General features: G+C 45.5%; 1 protein-coding gene across 2 annotated transcripts in view; it reads left to right on the top strand.

The window, feature by feature from the left end:
• SMAD3 (SMAD family member 3) overlaps window positions 1-21,288 on the top strand; it is a 65,096-nt gene that overhangs the window by 38,533 nt on the left and 5,275 nt on the right. For both annotated transcript variants that reach the window (XM_052672590.1, XM_052672591.1), the window contains exons 2-8: window positions 7,614-7,807; window positions 8,647-8,781; window positions 9,412-9,486; window positions 11,288-11,338; window positions 15,618-15,830; window positions 17,085-17,222; window positions 19,205-19,349. In XM_052672590.1, coding sequence (XP_052528550.1) covers window positions 7,614-7,807; window positions 8,647-8,781; window positions 9,412-9,486; window positions 11,288-11,338; window positions 15,618-15,830; window positions 17,085-17,222; window positions 19,205-19,349 — 951 coding nt within the window. The remainder of the gene's footprint in view (window positions 1-7,613; window positions 7,808-8,646; window positions 8,782-9,411; window positions 9,487-11,287; window positions 11,339-15,617; window positions 15,831-17,084; window positions 17,223-19,204; window positions 19,350-21,288) is intronic.

Here is a 21,288-nt window from a genome sequence, read left to right as displayed (position 1 = left end):
CGGAGTCACAAGCCTCTGATTTCAGTAGTAATTACAGACACAAGAGACTGTAAAATGTTAACTTTTGTGGGCTTTTAATGAGGCGTCCCATCTTAAATCTGCAGCGTTCCCCTAAGACATCACACTCCTTCAGTCTGCTTTTTAAGCTGGATTTCTCCTGCGTTGCCGTGAGTCATAATTAAGGAACTCAGAGTTGTAAAATTAACACAGCCTCTTCCACTACCCTTTTCACCTCTCACATGGCGCACACCTTCCCTCAGCATCTCGTGGAAACTTCAAGGCTTGTTTGGGTATAGCGGAGGCAGCTCTTTGTCACTGGGTTTGTGTGAGCAAAGAGGAAAGTCTGTGAGAATCTGCTCTGTGATGAAACGCGCCGTCTGCACATGGGAAGTGATTCATCTGCAACTGATTCATTAGCAGCTCGCAGGATGCCAGCGCGGGTCGGAGGCTGGGAAAGATTGGAGAAGAGAGGTGGCTAATCGCTGGGGAGCACAGCGGAGGCTGCAGACGGAGTAACCCAGACTGAAGGTTGTTTTCGTTGTCTTTTAAAATCTGCATTTCTTTTCAAGTTGCTGGGGTTTAATGAAGACCAGGTCCTCACCGCAGAGCCTGTGTGTAGCTCTGCTTTGCAGCAGATCCCAAAGGATTGCCCCACGGAGGGGCTGGGGCGGAAGCATGAGCGTTTGTGGGACCGGGGCCCTTATTTGTGGTGTGCTGTTAATTAGTACTGGTTGTGCAAATAATTACAGAGCCAAGTTGTTGTTAAAGCAGCTCAGAAAGCAATATAGCGGAGAGCCAGGAGGATTAATGGGAGGCTTTAAGGGCCCATGTGATCCAGAAGGGCTATCAATCTGTGTGAAAAGCACCTGAGATGCTTTTGAGAATGGGAGATGGGAACTCTGGACAGCTTCGCCCTGGATCCTGTTATCCGTGTGGGGGAGGTACCAACAGATGTCACATCTTGAAATAGCAGCTGTTTAAATTACAGGAAAAGCAGCAACGTTTTCACTATATAATAAAGAAAATAACAGCAGCGAACCTCAAGTAGCCTCAAACTATTCCAAACAAGATAATTGGAGGCTGTCACGCAACATTTTTAGCTATATCTGCTATAAAGTAAACATGTTCTTTGCCCAAGACCACCAAAAATGTTTCCATAAGAAATGCTGGCTTTGACCCAACTTGATAGAATGCACAAACATTTATCTGAGAAGTCAGTTCCGACTCCTGGTATTTATATGAAGTTCCTGTGGATGACACTGGCAATTGCATATGTTGTGAGGGAGAGTCCAAGCTCTTAAAACTGTCATTTCTCAGCACTCCTGACAATAATCATTCTTGCTTTTGTTAGCAGCCAGTATATGTGGGGCAGCAGTTCTCAGTGTGAGGCTTCTATCGGAGCGCTGTGCAGTGCCTTCATTTCTTTTTGCTTTCAGCAGTCAAGAAGCACATCCGTCCCGTGGTTCTTTTCCTCTGGTTTGAGTTGGGCTGGATCCACAGCTGATGCTAATTTGCAAAGCTCTCCTGGCTTCAGTGAAGCTATGAAGATTTTTTTTCCTTGGAGCATCAGGCAGACGTATTTTAAAGCTAAATGTTAAATGTAAATCAGTAGAGTTGCCATGAAAGTTAATGCAGTAACTGAGTTTTACAGCAGCTTTTTTGATTGCTAGATTGATGGCAGAACCTTGCCAGCCAGCTATTCTGTCTCTCTTGAGTTACTTTTTTAATGTGCCCTCTCTTATGGAGGATAATCTGAATCTCTTTGGCATTTCCATCCATTTTCACGTTACGAAACTCCTCTGAACGTACAAATACACAGTGCCATGAGAATGCCTGGAATCTTTCCTCACAGAAAGGAAGCTGCTGCTTGGGCTGGGCAGGAGCGTGTTGCTTTCTGGATTTCAGGATTGGAGTCAGACACAGGATTCTGGGAAGCAATGACAAGCTTGTGTGATAAATGAGTTTCCAAAAAGACACGCTCCTTTGGAGAGGCCGAGCTTCCCATGTGCATGCTTCTTCCACCCCCAGGCCCCTCCAGGCTCAAGAACAAATAAATTTTGACGAGTCTGACACGGATTTGGGCAGGCTTTGCTGAAATAAATAAAAGAACCGGGGATGCTAAGAAAAAGAAAAAAAAAAAAAAAGAAAAAGATTTAAATTTAGAGGGCTTGTAAAAACTGTTATGCAAAAGTCACATTTGCTCCATGGGAGAATACAGTGATAAGGGGCTTGGATGTGAAACTTTTAGAAACACTGGTAAGCTGCAGGTGCTGCTTGCAGCTCTTATTCTCTACCACTGTCTGTTGGCAATAATTATTATTGGTGAATTGTTACATTCTTAGCAAAGTAAAACTTGTCCCATTTGACTCTCGCAGTGAGTGCCGAGCGTTGGGTCAGCGAGTGAGCCATTTTGTGAACTGCTGATGGTCAGAACAAAGAGGAGATGAAAGATGCAGGGGCGTGTAATTACAGAATGGCTTAAGTAGAAGAAAGGGAACTGGGTTTGACAGCCAGCAGCCAATAAGTGGAGTAAGCAGAAGAGGCATCAATGAGAGGTTAGTAAGAAGCACAAAGGAAGAAATAGTTGGATCGTGATATTTCATGACAAAACAAGATGCATCTTTGAAGAAATGTAAATGAAACAGAGCTTTTATCTGTGTGCCATCAGAGAGCAGAAGTGGCCGAGCTCAGAGGGGAGAGCTGAGCAGTGCAGGACCAGCAGCAGGAGGCTCTGAAGGAGCAACAATGGGCAGACAGTTTATGGTAAACCAATAAAACGTACTTATGTCTGAATCTGAAATTAGACTCTGCAAAATATGGTCTCAAGGCACCTGCTAAAGAGCTTAGCATTACTGGAATCTTAATAAATGACTCATGCTGTCATAATCTGATCCTGACATCAACTCTCTGTGCTGCATTTCTTCAGCTTTCAGGTGGGGGGAAGGGGAAATCTGCAAAGCCCTGGGACAGACGGAGAGCTGTAAATAGGCGGTAGGAAGCACACATGGGAGCGCTGGTCATTTCTGTACTGTCAGCTGCTTTGCAAGCCCAGAGCGGATGAGAGTAGACTAGAAGAATTATGCAGCATCAGAAGAATTGGGATTTACTGCCTACCTGTAAACTCTCCACCTGATGCTGTAGGCTGTGGCGGTCTCTGCTCAAGACCTGGTGGGCAGCGGATGCATGGAGCTGTGCCGCTCGCTGCCTCTGGTCCTGTGCCTGCCTGTAAGTACACCTGCAGTGCTCACCTAACGCCTTGGCGTGGTCTCCCAGCTCTGTCCATTGCTTCATCCTTTGTGCCTTCTGCTCCACTGCTGTGAGGGTCAGGAGCATCTGTCTCCCTAGAGATGGATCTACAGGCGTAGAGGAGACGTGTTTCCTTCCAAGTCCAAGGGAGGGAAGAGTAAGCATTCTTAGTAAGAATAAGGTGAGAGAGACCAGAGAGAAATGGATCCTTTCCATAGAGATGTGCTGCAGGCTAGCTGGGTGTTTGCTAATTCTTCTCAGTTTCCACAAATGTAAGTGCTCAGTATTAATGATTAGTTTCTTCTGTGGTGGTGTGGTAAGGTGCATTGCAAGGCTCAGTTGGACACAGGTAACTTCTGTTTCTAGAGCGTGAATGAAAGTATTGTTAAAACTACTCCAGAAATTGGAAAAGTCAGTGATGCTGAGCAAATTGAGGGGAAAGAGATGGCAAGGGATCAGCTTTTGAATTACGAATGTGCTGCATAGGTCATTTTTTTTATTCAGTGTTTTTCATTTGGCCAGTATTCAGGGAAAGCTGAGATTTTATCCAAGTTTTCAGCAAAGCCCTGTGGATATTTCAGTGCTGTATGCACAAAAGCCAGATTCTGCTACAAGAATAAACGCTTGCTTTCCTGGTGTAGACCAGATGCAGGACCAGTAAGGAACTACTTATCATGTTTTGTGCTTGAGAGAAACTCACAGCCTGTGGCCATAATTCCTGGTGCCTTTTAGAGCGTACTGCTGGCTTATTTGTCATGGCTTTAAAAACCAGCTTCTGCTTGTGGTTTTTAATAAGAACCCCATGGAAATGCGTGACTGAAACTTTTTATTCCTGGTTGTTTTTCTCCTTCCTTAACCCCGTTTTGCACATGCTGGTGATATGTGAGCACGGAGGCGTTTTGCTCTCTTGGAAGATTAATGATGGTGATATAAAACTGATGGCTTTAGCAAACAGCAGTGTGTATATATGTGAATGGCAAGGGAAGGGGAGACGGGGGACTGAATCTCTGTTGAAGTGCATTTGGAAATTTCCAATCTTGACAGAAATCCCTCCAGTATCTTATGGCTCGTATCACTTTGCTTGATTTGTACTACTGCCTTCCACTGATTCGAGCTTCGCTTTTAAAGGAGAATGAGTACAGGGAAGAGGTTCATTACCCAGGAAAGATAGCTGCAAAATGTCCAGTGAGGAAAGTAAGTGGTGGTGGTGGTGGTAGTGATTGTTTTCCTTTTCTGATTCAGGATCTCACAAATTCAATCATGCTCTAAAAAAAGAGAAAACATAATCAGGCCTAGAAATCAAATTCCTGTTCTGCAGTGTAATGCTTTCCTATTTATTCCTCACCCCTTTTCAAACAGTTACAGTGTTTAAAAAAAAGAAAAAGCTTCAGTGTTTTTGTCATTCTTTTCCTTCCCTCTCTGGTTTTGCTATCAGGAGCCGCTGCTGGCCGTTGTTCTCTGAGCTGCAGTGGCTTTGGAGCACCCAGTTTGGGGTGTTTGACTTCCCTAGCAAGTGGCTTGGTGCAGCAGATAGGGATGGATCAGTCCTAAAGTGTTCAGCCCACGGGGTTTCTGTTGGCTTCTTGTGGTACTGCAGTGCTGTTCTGGCTGGGCCTCAGGCTGTTGTGCAAGCAGCGAAATTCCCTGATTGCACTCCTGGAGTCTTGGCACTTTCCTCACGTGGTATTTATCACTGTTGCTTGTAACTGTGGGGTAACCTCCCCACTGCCTGCTCCTTGTGTTTGAACACGCCATGCTACAGCCCTCCGTGTTAGGCCAACTCTCACCAAGCACACCTGAGCTTGGCTGTGGGTGCACAGACCCAGCCTTCATTGCTGGCACCCCTGGTGCTGGAAGGAGACCTGCTCACGTCAGGGCTTTGTGTGAATTGTTTCTGAATTCAGTTTTGTTATAAATCATTGCAAACTGGAATCACCTCGACAGCCTGGCTATGTTCTGGCATTGTTCCTGCATTTCGTTGCAGGGTCTCATAGCCTACATGCTCCCACACTGGCGGGCAGCAATGGTTACAGGCCGTGGATTGCACTACTTTCTCCCTCTATCCTGCAGGCTCAGGAAATGTGCTGGTTGGGAACGTGGTGAGAGGCTGGATCACCCACTCAGGTCTGAACACTGACACTGAAAATAAGAGCTTTTCACAGCCTTAGCTGTTTAATCCTGTAGTGCAACATGGGGACAGCTGATGTATTCAGCTGCAGCTGACTGGGAAGGAAGAGACAGTGTCCCAAAAGAAGTGGGGCTGCTTTTGGAGATCCAGCCAGCAATGAATTGTTGAGCAGAGAAGCTTTGCTATTTTGAGAAGAAATCCTGTTAGGTAGCATGGCATAATAAAACCAACTGTACATAGGGATCTGCTCAACACAGGCTGGTTAAAAGAAAGGTCGGAGGAAGGAATATAGCCCTAGCCTCATGGAAGCTTTCTTCTGTAAGTTTTAATGAGGCCTGGATGTGCAGCTCTCAGGTGGTGTTGGGAAACACTCCAGTCAGCCCTCAGGGCCAGGTTGTGCATCAGACCACGGCTGAGGAGAGCTGAAGGTTGTGTGCACTACGGAGCCTTTTGTTATCTGGCTGTTCTGCATGAAGATGGAAGAGGCAGACGTGTGCGTGGGTCACCTCTGAGGGCTCTGGGCTTGAGAAATGTTGAAGCAATCAAATGCTGAGCACAGTGTTAACCTGTCCCAGCTCAGCCCCAGCATCATGTGGGGAAAATGCACCTGGAGGGCTGAGGCAGGACAGCAGGAGGAAATAAACCACCCGAACACTCGGCTGTGTTCTTCCCAGTGAATGCAGACAAGCACTGTTTTGTCCCACATCCTTCAGCAGAGAGCCTAAGGAGGGATTTCACAATCATAAAAATGTCATTGGCCTCCGGGGCTTTGGGGGAATGTCATTTCTTTTACTGTATCTCCTTATTGAGGGGAGAGGGGAGACGGGGAGCTTATTGTGATTGAAAACAAAGCATATGGCTCTGTCATTTTAAAGGTCTTTTTAGATAAGATCATAAAGTCCATCTCTTTTTCCTTATGGAAAGCTGTGATAGCAACACTTGGGAGCTGCGCTGTGCTTTCAGGCTGCTTTTGGCTTAGGTAACTGCTGGTAGCAGTTCAGGCTGCAGGGCTGCACACACAGTGACGCTGTGTCATCCGTTAAACCAGTCCAGTTTTCCCACCTTCCCCACCAGTTCCTTATGAGATGTGCACCTGGAAAACCTGCTTTCTTCTCTGCTGAGCTCAGAAGTAGCTTGGCATGAGAGCACACCTGGGAAGTAGAGCCGATGGTGGGCTCAGAGCCGTCTGAAGGGTGGGACCCAGCAGAGCTCTGGCTTTGCACATGAAGAAGACCCGTGTGTGACACAGAGGCAATATGAAGAAGTACATGTGTGCAATAAGTAAGAGCTGTGGATGTTGTGCATATTTTGGAGCTGTGATGTGATTGCAGATTTTAGAGTTTTGTGCTCTGTACCAGCAATTCCCTCAGTGATGGCATAGCTGTTCTGTATACCTCCCATGAACAGCTTTGCAATGTGTTTCCCTGCTCCCCACATCAGGTGTAGCTGGGGTCTGTGCTGTTTCTCCTTCCTTTCTGTTGCAGCAGTGTTTACAAGAGTTGTGCGTGTTACCAAGCTCTGTTTTTGGGAAGTCTCCCAGGGCAGCCAAGACCAGCACAACCACTGCTTGAATAATTGTTTGTGTGGTTTGGGTTGGGCTGGGTTGGTTTTTCTGGATTGGCTGCCAACACAAAGAACCAAGGGAAATAATTCCAAATGAAATTTGAATTTTCTTTCTCCTTGACCAAAAATAAAAAAGAAGCACTGTGTTTCACCAAAACCCGGGAGTGTTTCATATCGGTCATAAAGAAAAGCAAGAGAAGCAGGGGGCTGGACTTCAGGGAGTGGAGATGGAAATTCATGTCTCTGTGTATGGTAAAAGTCTGGCTTTGTCAGCACGTATTGTAAGACTTAGTTATGCACAGCGTAAGTCGGTGAGAGCTCTGCAGATGGTCTGTGTATTAGGACACACAAACACTATCTTTAAATTAATGTGTTCTAACCTGGGGTAGCTTCCTTCGTGCCTCCAAATTAAGGTCTTTTCAGAAAACTAACGAATCTGAAGCTAGACTGTTACGTAGAACAGCATTTTTGCATTTTTCAGAGGTGTGCTTCACGTGACAGCGAGGATCGTGCAGCAGTGTCTCAGTGGGTTCGGGTGGCTCTGCGGATTGTGCCACAACGTGGAGCAGCCACGCGCTGAGCCTGCAGCGTTCACATTGGCTTCCTTGGCGGGATGAGGTCAGTGATGGGGTTTCAGTGCCAGCCCAGTAACTCTCCCCTCTCGCTCCTCCTGCAGGTCGCTGGATGGCCGGCTGCAGGTGTCCCACCGCAAGGGGCTGCCCCATGTCATCTACTGCCGGCTGTGGCGGTGGCCGGACCTGCATAGCCACCATGAGCTGCGCGCCATGGAGATGTGCGAGTACGCCTTCAACATGAAGAAGGACGAAGTCTGCGTGAATCCCTATCATTACCAACGAGTGGAGACCCCGGGTACTGCTGACCCCCCGAGTCCCTTCTGAGGGATAGATAAGTGCATTTCAAAATTGAATAAAGCAGCAGGCGTAGGGTTTTAAAACCAAAGCGTATGTATTATTGATGGTAGTCTATTACTGCGTGCAGCAGAATAATTTATGCATCTGCACTCAGGGGGAAAATATCATTTAAAATCGATGAAAAACAAGTTGAGCAGGCTGTCTTGTTGCCAGCTTCCTATTGTGTCCCTGTGTGCCCAGAACCAACTCACACAGTATAGATAAAAGTGAGGACTGTAGCAGAGTTCTATGCATGCCTCACTCTGGTCTTGTTGGTATTAAGGATAAAGTGTTACTGTTAAGTTGAAGTTAGGAATAGCTTCCAACACATCTGAGCTTCCTGTTCTGGGCGCTCCTCCTGCCTCTGAGAGAGACTTTCATCTGGAGCTGTCGATAGTTCTGCTGCATGTTGGTACAAACCTGCAGAGCCAGGCTGAATGTTTATGCTAATCCTACCTTGCCATTTCATTTTAGGTGCAATTTCTCCATTTTCAAATCATGTGATGTAACTTTTTTTAATAATGAGAAGGCTAGTTTGTTTGCCTTAGAAGAGGCAGACAGCCTAGGTGTGTTCAGTTAAGCACACATCCCATCCCCAGTGAGATGTGTTAAGAATAGCATCTTTAACTGCTGCTGCTATTTCAGAAGCAAGTATCAAATCGTGTTCCTTAATTAGCGACTTTGGTGTTGTGTGTATGTAAGGCTGGTACTCCAAACCGGTTACTCTTCATTTTCTAGGGTCTCAGACATTTTATTTTAAAGCTGCTAATACTGTTCTCTCTCTTTTCCATCGTGCAGTGTTACCCCCAGTGCTGGTGCCTCGGCACACAGAGATCCCAGCTGAGTTCCCACCGCTGGATGATTACAGTCACTCTATCCCAGAGAACACTAACTTCCCAGCAGGCATTGAGCCGCAGAGCAACTACATCCCAGGTATGGTATCTCTCCATCCACTGAGCAGAGGGAGAAGGGTCACACTGCACAGTCTGCGTGTGCTGAATGGGTGGCAAGTCTTTATTTCTGTCATTGCTATGAAGCAAAGGAATGGGAAGCGTACAAAAGCAGGTGACAGCTGTAAATGTAGAACAGTAGCAGTGCTGTTTAAGTTTTGTTTGCTTCAAGCTCACCTTTTCCTTTCAGTAGTGCATACTCAATTTATTGTGGTATCTAAAGCTGAATGTTCCCTTTGATTTGACTGACGTTCAGCCATTTTAATTTGAGTAAAAGTGTAAATTTCTGATGGAATTGAGCTTTTCTATTTATGCATCTTTTTTACAAGCAATTTACGCCTTATTTCTATAGGCAAACTGTGCAGCTGCACACGAGGAAAGGAGCAATCTCTGGACAGAAAACTGTCTACGTAGCTTAAAGTTTTATGGAACTGAAAATCCTGATTTTGTTTTTTCCCTCCTCTGTTATTCACAAGTATGCTCTACTCTTACTCTTAACAGTCTGAGGAAGAAAAATAATTAAACAAAAAAAAAAAGCTTGTTGTGAATAGCAAAGTAAATGTTCCAGACTTTTCATCCAGTTGCAATGATTTTGATCATTTTATGATTCTAGAGACACCTCCTCCAGGCTATTTGAGTGAGGATGGAGAAACTAGTGACCACCAGATGAACCCCAGCATGGATGCAGGTAATTCTTTTTTGCCATTTACAGCTTTCTGGGTCATATCTAAACTTCTAAAGCCTTTCATTGGAGCTCTGAAAATCAGATGGTGGTGAGAGTTATTTTATCCCTGTAGGAGTGCAAATGTAGCTTGACATCTCATATAAAGCACAGGACAGTGTGTTTTAGAGCTGCTGAAAGGTACAGCATGTTCCTGTTCTCCCTAACATCCATTGTTAGATACTGCTAAGCAGGAGCCTGAAACAGATGAGACACACCTAATAATAGCTTGCATTGTACTGTGTTCATGCATCTGTATGCACAGGAATATGGTGCAAGTAGTTGGCACCTTCTAAAGAGGCATTTTTCTGATTGCTTATCTGTCTGCTGTACATACTGAAATGTCCAGTTGACTGTATTTCAAAGGACCACTAGCAGATTTATTTTTAAATGGGCTTATTATTTAATGGATGCATCCCAGTGAAGGCGAGGTTGTGACTCACTGCCAAGAAAACAAGTAGCGTGAAAGCAGATTTAGACTGAGCAGCCTTAGCATGCATAGTGACCTTTATCAGCACGTTAAAATTAAACACCATCGTTTTGCAGGTAACTGTGTAAGGCATCCTGTTGGACTGAGCTGTGTCTCTGCTTGCGAGTAAGAACTCTTCAGAGTTCAGACTCTCAACTCCTAAAACTCTTGCCTGAGGAGCAAAAATGTGTCTTTGGTTAGAAAGGCTGATGCCTTTGTGATCCCTTACAAGAGGGATGTGCAAATGCATGGCACTTGCATAAAAAGAAACATGCAGAACTTTCTCAATGCAAATAGTGCATGCAGTTATCCTGGCTTTTCGGTATGACTTCAGCCACAGAGCATACGTGGGATTCCAAAAGAGAGATGATTGATTTGCAGACTTGCACCGCAGTTGTACAGATGGCAGAAAGGAGTGTGGGTTTGTTTGTCTACATCAAACATAAGCCTGTTGACACAATGCATTTCAGTGCATATAATCATTGGTAATGCGGTTGACATTCGGAATGTATGTATGGTTTTTTGGGAAAGTGGATTGGCCTGGAAGATGCTATAAATACTCTCAGTTCGTGTTTGAATGCTAGATCCCTTTCTTCAGATGTCATGGAGTTCATTTGTTATAGAAAAACAAATCTTGAAGAAACCAGCTGAACTCAGTGTGAGAGGGAAGGACGGATGGGCTGTACCACCTGCTTGCATCCACGTGGCATCCAGAAACTGGAACTTGCTCTGGACATCAAAGTGCAGATATCTGAAATACACGCACAAAATCTGTGGGCAGAATTGGAACAAGGGGGTAAAACTGCCACAGTGGTTTGGTCAGAGCTGCGTAGGTTGATGCAGTACTCCATTGTCCCAGCACCAGAAAGATTCACTGATGTACAAAGTGGTAGGTTTTCCACTGTTGAGAGTGAGTAGCAGTGTCCAGTGAATGCCCAACTAACTGGGCTTGAGTGTGGCTGTCATGATGGTACCTGGAGTTTTGACAACTGCATGTGAAAGTAAAACAGGCAACTGCGTCACAGTTATGAAAATTAATGTGTAGAGTTTAAGTGAATTAAACTCTGTGAAGATTCCCAGCAGTATTGCAGATGAAGCAAGTTGATACAGTAAGCAATAGCATTTGGAAGCTCATTTAAGTGGTAATCAACATCAGAGAAGTTGCTAATGTCACAAAATGAGACTTTGCTAAGAAGTGGGATTTCCCTCTCAACAAGCCTGGGCAGCACAGAAGATTTTGTGCAAGTGTTTTTCTTTGTGCAGATGCCATACTAATAATTACAATGTCTTGCTTTTCAGGTTCTCCAAACCTATCACCAAATCCTATGTCTCCGGCACACAATAATCTGGGTAAGCATGTGATCTTGAGAATTGTGTGTAATTACAGCCGAGAGCATGACCTTATAATGATGATGTTATTTCTTGAGGTTGTGTGCATCTGATTAGGTTTTGAGCACTGTTGGTGCTTCTTTCTGCTAATAACTGAGCAAATGGAGGAGGCTGGTTGGTGTGTGATTGGAGAGCTCAAATAAATGGAGAGAGGGCAAGAACACCAGCATATGGAGAGGTGCAGATATCACAGACCTCTTTGAGAATCAGACGTTTTGTGGGCCGTATGCTTCCAGGAGCCTGGGGATCCTTCCTTTCTGCTTCTCTTGTGGAGAACTGGAGCTGTTGAACAGGACCTTTGTCTTTGAGATCCTGCTGGAGGTGTCCTGTGGCTGTCCCTGAACCTCTGTTATTTCCCAAAGGTTCTGCTCTTCATTTTCATACCTACAGGCATGGAAGGTCTGATCTTCATCAGTGTGAGCTCTCACTGTATTTGAAATTGCTCTCAACAGTCTCTCATAAAACACACTCATAGCTCTGGCTAGCTGCAGGATCACTTCTCCGCATGTTCATTAAGCCAGCAGACACAGGCCACTTGAGATTGCTCTCGAATAACCGTAGCCATAAAGTTTACATATGCTTTTAATCCTGGCAGAGGGTACTTTGACTCTGCTCCAAAATTTGTCAGTCATTGGCTGACTTGTGGATGTCTTGGGGCTGTTGAAGGGGATTTCTTTTCTCTCTTCTCTATTTATTTATTTATTTGAAGGCATGGAATACATTGCCACAATGCCACTAAACTTTTACTCATTTTAACTGTTAAAGCCTCAGAGAAGAATACATAGCTAACTCTTCCTTTTTCTTTTTCCTCCCTATCTGAATCTGTTATGCTCAAGTGTGCTGCTGAAGAGCTGATGTGAATTTCTAGCATTTTTTGTCAACCTAAAAATAAAAGGCCAATTACATGTAACAAAACCAACCTGGCAAGCTGACTGTGGCATCTGCCTTACATAAGGAGAAAAGTGGTTTCTAGGAAAGAGGCCCCAGCACATATCCTTTCTAACCAGAACAGTGTTCCTAACACATGCTGCTCAGCTGATGGGCCTGCAGGACTCCTAATGTGCAGTCTGGTGACAAAGAACTAAATAGGAGCAGGTGAGGCTGGTTAACCACGACAAATCTCTTTGTAGTCTAGGGAGCAGACATCAGAAGAGCATTGAGCTTAGCAGCATTAAAAGATATCTTTGAGTTTTGCAAACCAAACGCTCACTGATCTTAGGCAAAAAGTCCCACAAATCTAGGAACCTTTTGTCTCTCTTTATAGTTTTATAATCAATTTGTGTGGTGAGAAAGCTGCAAAACAATAAATAAAATGGAACGTACTGAGCAACTCCCAGCAACTGTCGAATGAAGAATCTGTCATCATCTGTGCCTTGTAGGCAGCATGTCTGAGATAAAGGAGCTGCTCACAGCAGCAGCCCTTCGCCCCTTCAGCCCTGCAAGCCAGAGAGGGACGGCATGAGCTGGGGGAGCTGAGCTTTCCCTCAGCTTTGCAGATTCTCCTCCCAGTCAGACAGAAAGTGGTTGGTGGCCTGCAGTGGTGTTGCATTTGCTGTGCTGTGTAGTTCTGTGGATGAGCAGGACGCTGCAGTGTTGAGGGCTGCACTTTCATCTGCAAAAGTTTAAGGGGGGTTTCTCCCTGTGTTTGCTAAGAAAATGAAACGTAAAATTTAAAGAATATAACATGTATTTTTGAAGTTTTACTGCTAAGGAAATAATGTCCCAGTATTAAAACTGACGGTTTATTTCAACAGAACTGCCTGAAGCTTTTAAGACAGTTTACTTTGTGTCAGCTGAACTTTGGACTTTGTCCCATGGCCTTATTCCAGAGAATTACAAAGACCATAAACTAGCGTGAGGCAAGCTGGCTAGAACAATAGGAGCAAGGTTGGTTTGAGCTGCAGTTGTGTGTATTTTGATATCAAGCTGTAATTGATGGAACCTGAGCACTTTCAGTTCATCTTTTCATCCACAGACAAAACAAGGTGTTGCATGGTAACATCTGGGGATTTTTTGTCTCCTTTCAGCTTGTGCATTGGCTTTGCAAGCATTCTGGTTTTGATTTGGACTTTCAGTTGTCAGATGAAGATGTAACTGGAAGTTGTAGCGATCTCTTCTGTATGGCTGAAATTGGAACTGGAAAGAACACAGAAAGCCCCAACGAAAGCAGAGCTGCCAGCACTGTGTGGACACTCGGAATGAAGTCAGGGAGTTTATGCTGGCTGAGGGCCAGGCCTGAGGTTGCACACATTTTATTTGGGAGCGAGGCAGTCCCTTGGTGCACAGGAAATCCATTGTCAGTGCTTGCTCTGCAAAAGACTTGACGCAAAAGCAGTAAGTGAAATAAGCACATGCCCTGTGGGCAGATCCATCAGTAACGTAAGCCTCTGTGACTCCGTGTTGAAACACTATTTCTCTAAGCAGTGAAAAGACAGCGCAGAGGGAAAGGAAGTGAGCACACTTATTTATCTTGTTGCTTCTGTGGGAGTTAGGAGTAACTGCAATTAGTGCAGTTAGATAACATAAGTCAGTAACTTCTGATGAACAGCATTTAGCAAACACACTGACCTCAGCTGGGATTCTTAGAGCATGTCCTAGAGTGTGCAGAGCACCTGGCAAGCTTTTAGTTCTGCATCTGGACAGGTGGTACTGTGGTCTTATTGAAGACAGTGCAGTATGAGTATGGGCAGCATGGCAGTGCTCAGCAGGCACCTGGGAAAGCAAAGCTGTAGGAAGTCAGGTTTGGAAATGTATGGAAATGATTCAGGTAGGATTTACTTGCTTGTAATGCAATCATGATTTTGACCACCATCTGTCCCCTTGAGATTCTTTGGTTTTAGCAGAACTGCATTCTGTTACTTTTTTCCCAAACAGTAAACCCCGGAATTGAGTACTTGGGACAGTTGTAACAAAATTCTGTAGCAGCTTATGCCAAAGCAAATCACAGGAGAAAGCAGCACCAGTAAACCTCAGTTGCATTTGTTCAGAGACAAGCTTTTCTTTAAGACAGTTTGTTGGTTTGCGTCTCTCAAGATGCAAATGAGCTGGAAATAAAATTTCTGTATGTCCTTCAGTGAGGAATCCATCACCTCTTGTGGCTGAGGTTTACAGAGAAAAGCAGTAGCAGATGAGAAATGGCTCTCAAACCTCCACAGCCACTCCTGGGTGAGAGCAGGCTGGGATGGAGCCCATCTCTTCAGCCCCAGCTTCACCACAGCCTTTACAGAGCAGCAGATGGGGAAGCTGCAAGAATGGCTGGGGTTTTGCTCCATGCAAACTGTGCCAGAGGGAAAGAAATCTTCTCTTGCTTTTGTTTCTTGCATTGAATTTGGGAAATACAGCACTTATCAGTTAGCTTGTGCTGCTTTCCACAGTTCCTGCTCAGTAGATCCATGACTTACAGTAGGACTGAACACCATCTAGTGCAGCATTTCCAAGAATATTTGGCTTGGGCCTTCCTCTGCTGAAATCACAAGCATAGCTGTCCTTAGTGTCAGGGGGAGCAGCTAAATCACCCAGAGCCATCTGAGTGCCCCCCCTTTCACTTGTCTTCCCGAGTCTGCCTCAGTCTGTAAAAGAACAGTCTCCAGTAAAAGAAACAGAGAGAAGCAGTCTGTCAGTCTCCAGTAAAAGAAACGTTATCATCTGCTGGGGAAATGGTTTTTCTTTTCAAAATGTGAAATCAGTTGGACTGGAAGAAATATTTTTTTTATTATTTTGAAGGCAGTTATATACAGTTTGACTCTATTGCAAAGAGCTGCAGAGATGCTAGCAGTCAGAAGAGAAGTGGGGCTTGCTGGCTGCTTTGCTGTAAGGGCACAGTGCTAGGATTCTGGGGAGCAGTGGCACTGCAGGCAGGTTTGTGGTCTGGCCTTTCTAAATTTTTCTTTCTTCTTTTCCTCTCCTTTTCTTTTCTGTTTTTAGGGTACTGCCTACCTAGAAGTGGTCCCATGCTTCATAGAAAAACTAACTTCACTTTTAGGATTTTCTCCAAGATAGTGGAGTGCCGCCCCATTTACTCCATGACTTACATCTTGGACTATTTCGATTGTTCCACGTGCCAAAAGCTTCAGGGGTGATGTAACCTTCTAGCTGCACTCCATTAACATCTGACAAGTAATTAAAGCTTGGTGGTTCCAGCGAGCCCAAGGAATGAAGCAGAACAATATTTCAGAACAGTGCTTTCCTCATCCCCCCTTCTCGGAGGGCCTGTGACTCATGTTGCTTTTTATTTGTGCAGATCTGCAGCCCGTTACCTACTGCGAGCCGGCGTTCTGGTGCTCCATATCCTACTATGAACTCAACCAGCGCGTGGGGGAGACGTTCCACGCCTCCCAGCCCTCCATGACCGTGGATGGTTTCACCGACCCGTCGAATTCGGAACGCTTCTGCCTTGGTCTGCTCTCTAACGTGAACAGGAATGCAGCAGTGGAGCTCACGAGACGGCACATCGGTAACTTCTGTCTCCTTATTTTCCTCGGTGTTTTTCGAGGCAGAAGGCGGGGATCTGCCTGCAGGTTTTAGTTACCTAATGGCATCCAGCTCTGTCCATTTTAGGACACTGTGGGATTGCAGTATCCATGGTGATTCGGGTTAATCCTCCATAAAGAAACACTAATTGTATTCTTTTATAAAAATACAATTAAAAAGGCACTGAGAAACACTGCAGTAACTGCATTTAACAGAGATGGAGCTTAAATTTCTGCACGCAGTCTTCAGAACTTCATTTGGGTGGATGTTAGAGGTCATCTTGTGTATTTGTTTTCCTTCATGAACAATTCTGTTTTCTAACTGACTGTTCTCTTATAAATGGAAACTCGGTTTTCATCTCAGTTTTCTCTTTTCTTGCTTGATATTACAAGGTAAGACTCAATTCTGTTTTTAGTTAAGCTGGTACTGAATGGAATATCCCAGATCTATGTACTTTTAGTGAAAGGCAAAATCGTTTATGCTTGGCAGTGTTTTCTCCTGATACCATCAGAAATGAACCTAGTCTTTGTCCCGACTCCGTTCCTCTATAAATCTTTTTCTGGACAGTAAAGGTTCTTACAGGAGGATCTTTCCTTACTTACAAACTGATTTGTAGCACTGGGAAATAAATAAAAAGCAAACAGCACTCGCAACACTCACACAGCAAACGTGAGCCAGGATTCAGAAATCAGTCCTTAAATTCAGCAGGCTGCTTGTGCAGCATGGAAGAATGAAAGCAGAATTTTCAAACAGCAGTGTAAGAGCACAGCAAATACGAATTCCTGAGTTTATTAACTGAGATTTCAGTAATGTGTGTAAACTCTTATAAGAAGGGTGTGCTTGTCCTTGTATACAAATACAGTCTCAAGGAAAAGGCAGCTATTTGGAAACACTGGATCATTTAATTCCAAATCAGTAATGAGGTAAATAAATGAGCAGCTGTGGTGATTTAGAAAAGGTTGAAAGCCATATGTTGACCAACAGTCAACAGTACATTCGTATAGAAGGTATCAGGGCCATTGCTGTTTGGAGAAGGCAGGCTGGGAGGTGGTGACACTGCGCAGCCCAGTGGGGCTGGAGCACAGCTCTGAGCTGGTTTTCATCCCCATCATTCATGGTCCAGCTGCTTTCTGAGCTCTGTCAGCTGCGCAGGTTGGCTGTGCCTCTCCCCACTCACCTTCCAGGTGTTGCAGATGGACGTTCTGACCTGACCCCAAACTGTGCTCGTGTTTCTCAGGAAGAGGAGTGAGGCTGTACTACATTGGTGGCGAGGTGTTTGCTGAGTGCCTTAGTGACAGTGCCATTTTCGTCCAGTCTCCCAACTGCAACCAGCGCTACGGCTGGCACCCAGCAACAGTCTGCAAGATCCCACCAGGTAAGGATGCACACGAGTGGGAACACAAAGAGTAGAAACACAAAAAGAGTGCTGCACATTTGCAGCAGAATCTGCCATGCATTCAGTCTGGTGTTTAATCAGTCGATGCTGTAATTATCGAATAGTCCTGCTTGTAATTTTATATAAAAGAAGATAATTTAGGATTTTTTTCTCAATTTAGATCAGCCCATAATAGATTTAAACTGTTACTGGTTTCTGTTCTGTAGTACAGCCTTTTCTTCTTTGAGCTTTATTCTGGAGAAATGTCACTTCTAAGGTATGCTGAGATGTTAGAGGAGCCATTATTGCATGTATCTGGGAAAAACAGGTATTTATTGTTTGATACATGAGCTAGGATGAGTGCATGCTTTTCAGAAGAGTATTTAGCTAGGCTTGCAAAATGTACTTTTTTAATTTGAAAGTATGTATATGTTTAAATAATGACTTTTTCATTTAGAAATACTTGAATAAAGATCCTCTTTTTTTAGAAGAGAGATCCATACACTGCAAGTCCTGGCCCATCTCAGTGGGTTTCCTTTCTCAGATGCTTAGGGAGCAGCTGCCAGTGCTACAAACATGACTTAATTCTCCAGCCACATCACAGGAGTCCACCCGGGCTGGAGTCAACATCTGAAAACATAAACAGCCCACATTTCCGCTGCAGATCCATCTCAGGCACATTTCTTGGACGCCGGCTCTCCCTGCTATTGCCACAGTCTGGCTGCCTTCTCAGATTCATCTTCAAATTTTTGTTGGTTTTGAAGCGGTTTCTTCATTCCGCTGTTGACGAGGCCGGGTTGTACCACTTCCTCCAGGCACGGTCACAGGGAGACCTGTTCACATCACTCCTGAGGTCTGAGCAGCCTGCAGTCTGATCAGACTGTTTCCTTTCCTTGCCATAGCTCTTCTCCTGTGCTCTCTCCCTCCTTATTTTCCCCTCTTAGGCTGCAATGTGCCCGGCACTGCTTCCCTTCGCACTCCACAGGACCCCTGGTTCTTGGGCTGGGCTCTCTTATGGCCACAAAAACGGGCAGTTTTTTTTTGCAGCTGCTGAGCCATTGAATGTGGTGATGCTTTGCTGTATGCGGTTCGGCCCAAAGCAGATGGCAGAGTGGGTCCAGCCCAAGAGCGTAGGCTCAGAAGGGATTTTAGAAAAATACAATTCATCACAGTCCAACTGGTTGTTTTTCAGACTTGGCCCATATGTAATCCCAAATGAGCAGCAGTGGCATGCCAAGTTTCAGAGTTTAGCTTGTTTCTGGTTATCTGGGAGAAAGCAAGCGTAAAAGTTAGGTATTAATTTAGTTATTTCAACCACAGATAACGTGATTGTTTTTCACCTTTATCACCTAGAACAGTTGAACAAGTCTTTCAGCTGTGAATGAACACTGAGGGGAGCACTGCACTTTTAAAGGAAAATTCTTTGGCACATCAGATTAAAATTTAAGAGAGGGGTGCAGCTCTGCCACCAGCTTCCTTAGCCCAGGTAACTGGGTTCTGGCTGCCCAGAGCTGTTTCAGAACTTCAGAACTTCATTACTTCTGCTGACAGGCACCACATAAATCCAGCACCAGTGAGTCCCTGTTTTTAACCCATGCATTCCTTTGTTTCAGGCTCTGTAGCAGTTGCTATCAGTAAGTGTTACGGTCACAGGCAGGCTTTTAAATTACAACACAATGGAAATAAGTATGAATAGTATAAATGAGGTTCCACGTGAGGATCCCAGGTCCAGTCATGCAGGTGGCAGCTTGCTGTGTGGGTGATCTTCTGTCCCATAATGTGGTTTTCAGTCCAGGGGCTGTGGAAATGTGGCAACCCTAACAGGCTTTGTGAAGTGCTGTCACTGAGCAGTCTGTATGTGGTGTCGCATGGTCTGGGGACATGGGAAGGCAGCACTGAGTTTCCTTCCACTCTCATAAAGAAATAGATTTGTTAATGTGGCTGAACTAACACTTTGTTTTCGTCGTGTTCTTTATGCACAGGATGTAACTTGAAGATTTTTAACAACCAGGAGTTTGCAGCTCTCTTGGCTCAGTCTGTAAACCAGGGCTTTGAAGCTGTGTACCAGCTGACCAGGATGTGCACGATTCGGATGAGCTTCGTCAAGGGCTGGGGAGCAGAATACAGGTCAGCCCTTGTGAAACATGTGGTGTGCTCATGTGTGGCCTGGCAGTGTTCTGCACAGCTTCCTTATTCAGCCTTGTGATTGGGAGGCTTAGTGCTGTATCTCTTTGGTAATGCATGTCTTGCGTTTACAAAGAATGTGCTGACCTCGTGTCTTAGTTTTCCCATGCTGTTTGTGTGAAACCTGCATCATGGGATGTGTTGGAAACCCGTGTGTGTTTGGTCACAGTGCTGTGCAGACCAGGAGCCTTACCTGAAGCACAGCAGACATGTGTACATGGCTGGGTAGGAAATAGTACCTATTTTTTCTTAAACTTGGGTGTGTATTTGATAGGTTTTTGATAGTTGTAGTACGACACTGTTATCAGGACAGGATCAGTGCGAGTGCTTCCTCGCAGATATGCGTTAGGTTTGGTGTTTTCTTTTATTGGAGACTAATGAGATTAAAGTAAAAACAACTCAGCATGAAAATTCACATTTGGGAAACTGCTAAGAGTTGCTGCAAAATTACTGTTACATCCCCTCATCCTGTTCTCAGTGCTTGTCATAGGGCAGTTACTTCGAGGTGAGGGGAGGCGACGGGAGAAGCAGGGTCACTATTACAAGTGAAAAAGGAGATGCAGTGCAGTCTGGGATGGATGATGTGGTTGTTCTGACAGCACAGGGTGTGAGGACACAGAGCTCTGTAATTTGTGTCGCCGTCGCCCACTGCATTAACAAACAAACATCGCTAGGAGTAGCAAAGGGAGTAAAAGTGGTGTTAGTAGTATAAGCAGGGGAGGTGAAATCTGTCAGAAAACGAATGTTATTTTATGAGAGAAAAAGCTGGCACAGACTTCAGCCAAATACGATTTTGAAATACTTGCTCGACTGTGCGCCCTTTCAGTCAGCCTCATCTGGAAGTGCAGGGCAGCCTCTGCCTCCCGGAGCAGCGCGGCTGTGCTGAGGCGCCCTGCGTGCAGCTGCCTGCCGGCAGGGAGGTGCCACGGCTCAGCTGCAGCCTGGGTCCTGCACATTACGCTCCCACTTTCTTCATTTCTCCAGATGTTTGGAGTCCATTTTGTTTTGAAATTGTCCTGCACCCGGGCCAGAGCATTTCAGCCTTGGCTCTCAGCCACAGCTCGTAATGAAATCCAGATGAGCGTGACTTACGGAAAGTCAACTATCTCATTAGTGTTGTAGGCAGTGAAACCCTACGCTCACGCTCAAGCTGCTCTCCCGTTCCTTCATTTCCTTGCCACAAAATGCATCTCTTTGCCCTTGTCAGAGCACGTTGATTAGTTGAACTGATGGGCAGAGGGCTAGGTAGCTGTGGGAGCTGCATCCAGAGCACTGCTCCAGTGATTCTGGTTCGACTGTGTTGCTGTTGGAGCACTCCGACTGTGGGGTGTTGGTGCTCTGCTCTGCCAGGGACTTGGGGAGGGAACAGGGAGAAGCCAATTGCACGTGCAAGACAGAAGTTCTCTGTCCAGCAAGAGCCCAGTGCAGCTGTGAGAGCTTGCCTTTAGGCAGGCTGCAGTCAGCACGCAGCCGTGCAGGTGGAAAGGCAGTGAGGTGTGCTAGGAGGGCAGGAGTGCGGCAGCCCCTCGGGCTCTGGGTTGCTGGACGGTAGTTGGACTGCTCAGTGCTGATCTAGTTATAGGCAGCAAATGGGAATGTTGTGTGTTAATGGAGACTGGATTTTGTGGTCTGTCTGCTTCACTGCATCCCCCTGCCCAAACAGCCCGCAGCGCCAGCACTGCCCACACACCCACTCCAGGGCACTGCATCCCTGCCAGCGCTGCTCGGGAATGGGTGCGGTGCCTTTGGGAGCTGCTTCCTTTTTCAGTTCAAGGACAAGGGACGCAGAGCATCGCTGGGACGCACTCCAGCCCTCAGCCGAGGCCTCGCGGAGCCGTACGCAGAGCCCTGTGCCCCTGTCCTGCTGCAGAGGGACGGGGAT

The sequence above is a fragment of the Tympanuchus pallidicinctus genome, unplaced genomic scaffold (assembly GCF_026119805.1).
Source record: "Tympanuchus pallidicinctus isolate F22 unplaced genomic scaffold, pur_lepc_1.0 scaffold12, whole genome shotgun sequence".
In the NCBI taxonomy this organism is placed as follows: domain Eukaryota; kingdom Metazoa; phylum Chordata; class Aves; order Galliformes; family Phasianidae; genus Tympanuchus; species Tympanuchus pallidicinctus.
The sequence above is the reverse complement of the archived record's forward strand: the minus strand, read 5'-3'. Positions and strand labels throughout refer to the sequence as shown.